Source organism: Astatotilapia calliptera, chromosome 12, assembly GCF_900246225.1.
Source record: "Astatotilapia calliptera chromosome 12, fAstCal1.2, whole genome shotgun sequence".
NCBI lineage: Eukaryota > Metazoa > Chordata > Actinopteri > Cichliformes > Cichlidae > Astatotilapia > Astatotilapia calliptera.
In genome coordinates this window covers 35,765,211-35,775,062 of record NC_039313.1, presented here as the reverse complement: position 1 = coordinate 35,775,062, position 9,852 = coordinate 35,765,211, and the positions used below count along the sequence as shown (strand labels likewise).

Genomic DNA, 9,852 nt, shown 5'->3' with positions numbered 1-9,852 from the left:
ACAAGATTTTTAATGAAGGTGTTTGAACCTGGAGCACGAGCTGCCTCCAAGTCCACGGACACAGTGACTGGTGAAATGCGTGACATCACGTGGATGGAGACACGGAGCCCGATGTTTCAGCTCGAATGTTTCACCGTTTTTGTGCAGATTAAACTAGAAAAAAATCCTGAGTGACAGAAAAAGAGACAAAAGAGACACTGAAACATTGTTTGCATGGATGAATGTTTTGTGTTTGTGTAGGTCTGTTTTACATATTATAGCGTGGCACAGTTATTGCTCTTTACACGGACACGCGCGCTTTCCTACAGACTTCCGGTACTGCCTCATCCTCCTCTCCTCGAAACGTTACTCTGACTCTCGGTTTCAACCGCAGCGTCAACAGGTCAGTGAACTAAACTTTACTCTTTATTGTTTTTTTCAGTTCCTATTATTATCATTTAAAGCGGGCACGTGATTGACTTCAAATTGACAATAATCATTAATCATTAGATCAGCTGCACGAGGTCTGACCGGCGTATAGAAATATAAGATATTTCCAAAATCAAACTCGAGTTTGAATGTTTGTATCTTGCACCGAGGTGAGGTTTGCGTGAGTGAAAGTTTTATTGTTAATATTTTTGTCAGTGAGAAGAAAATCAAACATCGTGCGATCGTGGCTCAAGAGTTGGGAGTTCGCCTTGTAATCGGAAGGTTGCCGGTTCGAGCCCCGGCTCGGACAGTCTCGGTCGTTGTGTCCTTGGGCAAGACACTTCACCTGCTGGTGATGGCCAGAGGGGCCAATGGCGCGATATGGCAGCCTCGCTTCTGTCAGTCTGCCCCAGAGCAGCTGTGGCTACAACTGTAGCTGCCTCCAGCAGTGTGTGGATGACTGGATGTGTAAAGCGCTTTGGGGTCCTTAGGCGGGACTAGTAAAAGCGCTATGCCATTTACCAAAGAAATAAAAAAAAAATCTCAGCTATGGAAAAACGAAGAAGCTCATAAAACAGAGGCTCTGCAGACTTTTATGTTTGTTTCCAGCCCGAGTTTATCATGAAACGCTCAGTGAGACAGGATTTAAACCTGGAGCGCGAGAATGACGTAGGCGTGTTCATGTTCCGTAAACGAGTGGCCGGTAACGTGTGCGCGCGGAGGAACAGTGACTCCTCTGATATGAGACGGGTCCTCTTTACTGACCCGGTGCTGAGCAGCAAACACAGCAGCGCCGACATCATAACCGCCAACCACAGGAGGAGCGAAGCTCCAATAAAGAAAGAGAAAATAATGTGACAGCTTCCTTCTTTGTCATCTAACTGTCACCTGGAGCAACCATCAGATTTGTTCTTTATTAAACTGTGCCTCTCAGGTACATTTCTGAATCTCTCACTCTGATCTGGTCAGTGATCCTGAAAGAGCTCAGAGGTGTTTGACACGAACACTGCCGCTGGTGTCAAACACACTACAGGGTGTCTCCGACTCAGCCAAAGAGCAGCTGCCACCAAAACAAGGGTGCAGGTTTGATTCCTGTGACCTCAACAATAATCCTTTTCATCAGAGATGGAGTTTGTCTGCAGTCCCCGTGTCTGTGATTGGTGGAGAGCTCAGTGCTGTTAAAGAAAGGAAGTCTCAGCTTCAGAAAAGCTCAGGACAGAATTCAAGGAGAGGACAAAGAAATGCTAGTAGTTTGTTTGTTTTAATATTTTTATTTATTTTACTTTTCCATATTAGATCATATTGATTAATACTTTTACCATGTGCCTTTGGCCTGGCATGCTAAATTATACTGTGAATTAAGCCAACGGCCTCCATGCTGCTAAAATTCCCCAACATTTCCTGACATGCGCAGAACGTGACCTTCGTACAGCAGCTGCGTGTTTTTAAGACACGTTTCATAACCACAGAGGAAACAGACACAGTTCACGCTGGGTCACACAAAACTGAAAGTAACCCGAGACAGTGCAGGTCTTCTCGGTTTATACACTGCATATAACCAAACTAAGGATATTTCTCTAAAGATGAGTTTAGTTTTATTTAAATAATTTATTCTGGTTTATTTTAACCCGTCAGCTTTGATCTTTACCTTCATTGGTGTTTAAAGTAAAAAGCACTGTAAAGATGTCATTTCTTATCTTATGTCACTGTTGACGTCACATAATTTACTGACTCACCTGATTTAACATTGCAGAGGTTTCTTATATAAGTCTGAGGACATTCACAGTTTAACCTTTCCTGAAATGTAAATTCAGCTTCATTGGTCATAAAAATCCTGCTGTGAAGATAAACAGAGTCATTAATAAAGTTTGTGTTTGTGTAACTGAATTTTAATTCGTCCAGAAAGCCCAGCAGCTCCTCTCATCTGTAGTTCACGTTGCTCAAGTTCAGTTGGTGATGGGAAGCACAGCATCAACATCGACATCAGCATCTCGTGAGTCCTTCACACTTTAACCCTGAAACTCTGCTGGAGGCAGAGGGGAGGAGCTCTGACCCATGACTGATTCTTATTGGTCAGTCACAGTCCGATTACAAACACAGTCAAACTGTCCAGTCAAATGGCAGATTGCTAAAACATGAAGCAGATTTTCAAAATAAGAGATGCCAATGTCTTCTTCATCTATGAGGGTGTAATTATGTTTTTTAATAAAGGATGTTAAATATTTATAACAGCCATGAAAGGCTGGTTTTAGCTTTCTGTGTAAAAAGAGAAGCAACTGTAGAAATATCGTGACACATCACGTTGTGTTAAGACTTACAGTTGCATTAAAGTGTAGGAGAAAAAGGCCTCAGCTCCTCTGATGTTGACTTCAATAAACACATTTGTGACGGGTTTATGAGGTTTTTGTAAATTATAATAATTTTAGAGGATTGTAATGGATAAAAAACCAGGTAGCTGTTGTTTGACTACAAGCCATCAAAAGTCAGGTTCACAGTCAGATCCATGTTCTTCATACCTGGTTATGAAACACACAGATCATACAGTAAAATCACTCCAGGCTTCAAAACAAGAGCCAACGAGTGACATCAGTGGCTACATCCATCTTTTATACTGCATGTAAAGTGCACTACAAATTCAAAATGTTTAATTTTGAATTAAAATATTCTGCTAACACTGATCTTTGATGTCCACATATCAGTGATAAAGCTAAATACCAGAAACACCTGTTTGATTCAGTTTTAACAGAAGGTGAACATTAAAGCTCTGAAGAAAGATGCCACATGTAACAAGACTGTTTTATTATCATCATCATTTTTAAGGATGCTCGATTAACCTTCAGCCAAGTCAGTGCTGACATATTATGTCTCAGTGATTTCACCCACATGTGAGGGCAGTAACCCCAAACATCATCACTGACTGTAAATACTCAGAGGAGATTGATCGTGTTAACACCGTGTGTGTTATTAGGTTGATACTGTCTGTGGATGGATTTGGTTTATAAAATGATCTTTTCCTGCAGGTTCTGAACATCAAAGCAGCTCGAGGTCTGTGGACGAAGTACCCACTGACATGGTAAGAAAACCGTTTGCTTCTGGTGTCTACTGCTGTGCTTTGATTGATTGATTTGTTTAATTGGAAGTCTCTCATCAATGTGCTGCAGTCACTGAGCACAGTCAGCTTCAAACATTTTCTCTGTCTGTAAATCACAGAATGGTCGGAGGCCACGGCGCGGGGACTTGATAGAGATCTTCCGTGGCAGCTATCGGCACTGGGCTGTGTATGTTGGTGATGGCTCTGTGGTTCACTTGGTCGTGCCCAGTAAGTCCCGCACACACCTGTCACAACACCCCCCACAGCTTAACTCCTCCCAGTCTGGAAGCAGAAGCTTAAATGACATCACACATGAAACTGATTCATAGCATAAAGGATGAAATCATGAAGCCTTTACTTCTGATCCCAGTTTATCCTTCATGTGTTTGCAGGTTTCAACAGCATCACTGTCATAACTCAGAGGGGGGTTGTGAGGGAGGAGAATCTGAGGGCTGTGGTGGGAAATGACCAGTGGCAAATCAACAACAGCCTGGACTCCACCCATAATCCCCGCCCAGCTGACGTCATTGTTACAGAGGCCAGGAGCTGGGTGGGCAGAGAGATAACGTACCACAGCATCAGGAGTAACTGTGAGCACTTTGCCACAGAGCGACGATATGGTGTGTCTGCGTCGCAGCAGGTGGGCGGAACCATGTAGACAGAAAATACAGAATCTGTTTGCAAAGAACAAGATCTGTGCTGCTGGAAGCTCATTTCTTCCTGTTTGACCCTTTATTTGAATTCTACTGATGAATCCCATTTCAGCAGGTTTTGACTGGATTCAGATTAACAGAGAATGCATTTGCAGAAACATAATGTAAAAACATCATCTATCTCCTACTGACTAAACTTTAGCTTTAAAACATATTCAGCACTGTGAATGTAAACAGGAGATCTTCATGTGGATGTTGTGTCTCCTGCCCTTTCACTCCCCTCGTGGTGGCAGATGGCCCCGCCCCTCCCTCAGCCTGGTTCTGTTGGAGGTTTCTTCCTGTTAAAGAGGAGTTTTTAAATGAACAGGTCACATTTAAAGTGTTTTGAAAATTGGATCAAAAACTCATTATAAAAACCTCATTTAATCAGATATGTCACGGCTGGCGGGTTGAGCCGTGTGGTGTGGAGGAAAAGGAGGACCCAAAATGCAGACAGCCGACTGATGATATGAGTGAGGGTTTATTTACAGGTGACAGTGGCAGAACAGACAACGAATCATGAGACATACTAACGGAAACCTAAACTAGGAAAACTAAAGAGCAACTAGAAATCCTCAGGACACGGGGTGAAAGGCAGAGAGACGCAGACTGACGGAGGATACCAAAAATGCAGAGATACACAGATGAACGCAGACGAGCCGACAACAAACACAGACCAACACCCACTAAATACACACACACAAGGTAATCAGGTAATCACACACAGGAGGGAAGAACAGCTGAACCTAATACACATGAGGACCGGAGGAGACAAGCTAAACACAATGACAACAGACACAGACTTTCAGAACAAAACAGGAAATCTAGGACCCGAACCGGACACAAGGGGGGAGGACACAGAATAACTAGAACAGAGGAAAATAATCACAAAACACAAAATGCTGAGTCAACGACCATGACAAGATATGCATGTAAAAAAAAGCTCAAGCTTTCAAGCTTTTCCAGCACATTACCAAAAAAAGAATGCATGTTTCACATCACCTCAGTAAGAACAAGATCATCCAAGGTTGAGTTAAACATCTTTGTTCCCTTTTTGTAAAAACAGAGAAAAATGCATCACACAAAGGAAAAGGGTGCCTTATATGCATATAGTGTATAAAGCACATTTCACTTAAAAATTAAGATGCACAAACGTGAACAAAACAACATGTTAGAGTTCCCCATCTCCTGTTGAAAAACCCCACAAAACAAGAAAACTGCACCAAACACCACCAAATAAAACACATTAAGGCCAAGTTAATACGTCTGCTCATCAGATATTGATGCTTCTTTCCTATGTGACAGATGTTTGTTTGGTTTTTTTAAGTTAAGATCTTGAAGGTCAGATTTTTAAATACATTGCCGTCTGTATTATTGCTGAAGGCCTAGATTGTCCCCTTTAAAGTGTTTGTGCTGATGAGACAGGCGTGAAGAACGGCACTGACTGGACGAGCGAGCACAAACTCTGCCATTGTCATTTTCCATCAAACACTCATTAAAACGTCAGCCTGCAGGCATGTTAGTGCACTCATCCTCGACTGCCCGGGGAGGGGCGGGGTCACACGTTGAAGCAGATATGCTGAGGTGCACGGCAGCCCAGGCGGAGGAATTTTGCTTTTACACTCATTTTATTTCTCTATCTGATAAGAAACTAGGTCTGAATGGAGTTTTGAATCATGGCAGTCTTCTGTTCATCAGGATGTCTGCTCACTTCCTGTGATGTTTTCTCCCTGCAGGTGCCTCAAGGAGTGGAAAACTTTGCCAGAACGTGGGATACAGTTACTGATACAGTTACTGATACAGTTACTGCAGGCCTGGGACGACTTTGGTAGGCCTAAAGCAAACTTTGTGTGAGACGCTAAAACATTCGTGTCATTACCATAAAACCACACAGTGCTGATCACTGAATCCACACGCCTACGTTAGTGTCCACAAAGAGATGGACAGAAGAATCATCAGGAAACCTCTGACTTTATTTTAAAATACAGTAAGTGGAAGATAAATGTGGTTCCTCTGTAACGGCTGCAAAGCCAGAGCTACGATTAGATTACTCCACAGTGCTTTTAATCATGATGTGCTTCCTTACATCACTTCATCCACTGGCCCACAGTATACAAATACTGCATCTTCACAGAGTTTATTGTCATTCTTACATTTTTATGACAAACAAATAATAAAAAAAAATTTCCCCAAAAGTTGATTCTGTTCATCTGGACATTTTTTGAAGGAAAAAAACTTCGTCACTCATCTTCAGTCTCAGCTGACTGCAGGTCAGGTCTTATAACCAGGACATTTGCATAATGACTGAAACTATACAAAAAAACAGTTTCATGGTGAGATGCATTGACTGCGCTGTCATTGTGTCATCGAGCAAAAATTAAAGGGAAACTTTCAAACTTTCTTTGATTCATGCAGAATATGGACAAAACTCATTTTGAGGTCTATTTCAAACAAGTGATATTAGGCACAGACTCTAAAACGTCTTTTCCTCATGTGTTTATACTCATACTGACACGCTTTCAGTCACAGAATTGACAGAATAGTGTCATCAATCAGTCATTCAATCGTTTTAATTAGCAGTAATCAGCCCCACAGAGAGGAGCTGCTATTTAACTGATGACATGTGAAACGGGTCAATCAGCTGTTTGCTTAATTTGAATTTCTCTGAAGTCTTTGAAAAAATACAAGATTCATCAGAAATGTAATGATGTCAGATAATTCATCTGAATATAAAACTTATAAAAAGAAAAATCTGCAGCTGACAGATTTTGTAAAAGTACTACTTTAGTAACACTACAACAACAAATTGTTTTCATTCAGGTTTCTGGAAAACAGGAGAAACTTTCAGGGGAAAGAAGACAAAAACTGTTTCTCTCCACAAATTTTGACTTTTGTTGCAGGATCTTTAAAACAAAATGAAAAACAGTTCTGATACTTTCCTGCAAAACAACAAAGCACATCAGTTCCACTTTCACTGGTTCCACTCGTCATTTTTGTAATGATGTAATAATGATAACCGTCTCTTCTACAACAAGTGAGAAATGTATTCCTTTGGTTCTCTTTATTAAACCTGAATTATTCAGATTTTTATAAAGTGTTTCAATGAAGTAAAACGAGGGCCGTCTGCATGACTGCGGCAGATTCAGCTCAGTTCAATTACTCAAAAAGACCTAATACACGTGTTCATGTTCAATTTAAAGGGTTGAAGACGACTTTCATCAGAAACTTTGAATTGTTCGGACGTCTTGGTTAAAGCAGGATCCTCAGTCTCAAATCTGTCACAGCTCACTTGTTCTCCATTGTTCTCCTTTACAATCTGACACGAGTGCTTTAACATCTCTGCGTGATCAAGTTTCATCTTGCACGAGTATCTGTCTCTGCACAGTCTGACCACAGCTTCTAAGGGTGGATGCTTGGTGTAGTCCTCAGATGAGCCCTCCTCTTTGGGATTTGATATCACAATGACTTAATGGACAAGAATTTTATTTGAGTCAAAACTTGTTTCACAGGTTTTTCTGAAGCTGATGTATTTTTGTGCACAGCAGTGAGAAATGTACTTTGCAAACGTGCGCATCATTCAGCCGATGATGTTTCACAGGCTTCATTTTTCCAGGTAATAACAAAGAAAAAACGGCTCTTATCTCAGTTTGATGTGTACTGTAACCAACTATTTAAAATGACCTACACTGTGCTTTGTGTCTCATTTCTTCTAAAATACTCTTAATACCCGATTACTTGATGAAAACCTACAGTGTGACTTATTTCTTCAGGCCTGTAACAATTTAAATTCTTACTCCTTCATGCTGATGGAAGTGCTGGTGGGTAATTTTAGGTCATTAAAATTACAGGTGATGTGACATGTTGTATTATAATGTTATATGAAAAATAAACTGTTATAATCCGACCTGACTCTGCTTTGTCTTTTCCAGTAGAGCCTCAGATTGGGTTTGAAGGCCTGAACATCTGTGTGATGTGTGCCCACTGGGAGAGGATGTATCAGAGTAATAAAGACTCACCAGCTGCTGCACTGGCCATAATATCACTGCTGAAATCATCAGACACATTCAGCTGGAAGGAAGAAAAAAGAGACTTTTGTGAACTACAGAAGAACGAGCAAGTGTCTGCTATAATTATTTTACCTTTATAGTTTGAACTTTAAAGAGCAACAATCTAGACCTGACCTGATATGACCTTCACACTGTGGTGGGCTCAGGTGGGAGGAAGAAACTTCAGCCAGAGATCAGAGACTGTGTTTGCATCCTGTGAATGCAGCAACTGACCACCTCAGACAAGTGAGGAAGCAGCACAACACAACAGCAGTAACTTTTATAACACTGGAACTTTTTGTGACCAGCACATTAAATGCTCATGAAGCTGGACTCAAACACACTTTGCTGTCCTCTGCTGCTCTGCTTTGTTGTGACCACAGAATCTGTAACAGAGGAATCGCCGTTACGTCATCAGTCTGAAATAAAACTATGAAAAATTTCAACTTAAATATTTGGTGACATTTTCCAGCTGAAACCAGTCTGAATGAAAATCCACTGACTGTCTTTGCTTAATAAATAAATCAATAAATACAGAATCAGCTGATGAGCTGCTTCCTCCTCAAATGATCTGAATTTCATCCGTAATAAAACTCAGTGTGTAGTTCTTTAAAGCTGACGCTCAGTTTTTGTTTGAAGTGAACAGAAAACTGGATCCAGCTTCGTCTGTGAAGTGTCACCAAAATAATTACGAAACACAGACACTCACCTCATGTCAGTTTTATCTGTGATGCATGCGATCAATCACTACTTCTCCTGATCAGTCTGCCGATCGATCATGGATGCACTGTTTCTAACGGTTTGCTGGATCTGACTCGTGAGCTGAACTTGTTGCTGTGAGAGAAGTGTGGAATGAAAGAGGAGGTGTGCAGAGTACTGCGCAAGTCTATATTTCACGTTTTCCCCTGAAAGCTCTTCGGGAGTCACCTTAATGGTTCAAAATACGTTTTTATTCCTGTCAAAATGTTTTCATTGGCATTTTTCATAGATTCAAACATGTTCTGTGTTTTTGTGACAAGCTGCTCGTAACAAAGTGTTGAAACATCACAGACGAGTTTAATCTTGTCTGTGATGTGGAGACAAAACACTGGTTCATCTCTTCAGTTAGGAGCCTTTTTTGTACTTCAGTGATTCCTAGATCAGTGTTGACTTACAAACAGGTCACTCTTTCGAGGATGCCAATGTTCACATTTTGGACAGATGGTTTGAGCAGAGGGCGGGGCTTATGACACCAACTGTCTGCCATCTATAACCCAGTTTTGAGAGCCCTTCCCAGACGCCTTAACGCCCACTCACATCTCTTGTCAGTCAATCTCAATAAGTCACATGACAGGATGAGGCAAGGTCTCTCAATGGTTTCACCTGAAACCTCTGCTGATAGTGACTCACGCCCGTTTTTACACCTTGGCCCTCTTAGGGCCTAAAATCTGGGACTCTCCATGTATTGATCTTAGAACTGAAGAAGCTTCTCAGATCAGAGGTGAAACTACAGCTATTACAACAGTTGGAGAAGAGTGCAGGAGCTGAATTGGCCTGCCTGGAGTCCAGATGTTTCACCTATAGAGAACATTTGGTGCATCATTAAATGGAAAACATGCTAAAGACATGTTAAACT

General features: G+C 41.3%; 1 protein-coding gene across 1 annotated transcript; it reads left to right on the top strand.

Moving 5' to 3' along the window:
- The first annotated feature begins 324 nt into the window (after window positions 1-324).
- LOC113034394 (HRAS-like suppressor 3) lies at window positions 325-6,346 on the top strand. The gene is made up of 6 exons (XM_026188917.1): window positions 325-382; window positions 2,311-2,401; window positions 3,429-3,481; window positions 3,619-3,727; window positions 3,892-4,139; window positions 5,928-6,346. Exons 2-6 carry the CDS (start codon window positions 2,365-2,367, stop codon window positions 6,021-6,023), a joined length of 543 nt encoding a protein of 180 aa, XP_026044702.1. The 5' UTR covers window positions 325-382; window positions 2,311-2,364; the 3' UTR covers window positions 6,024-6,346.
- Window positions 6,347-9,852: the final 3,506 nt, after the last annotated feature.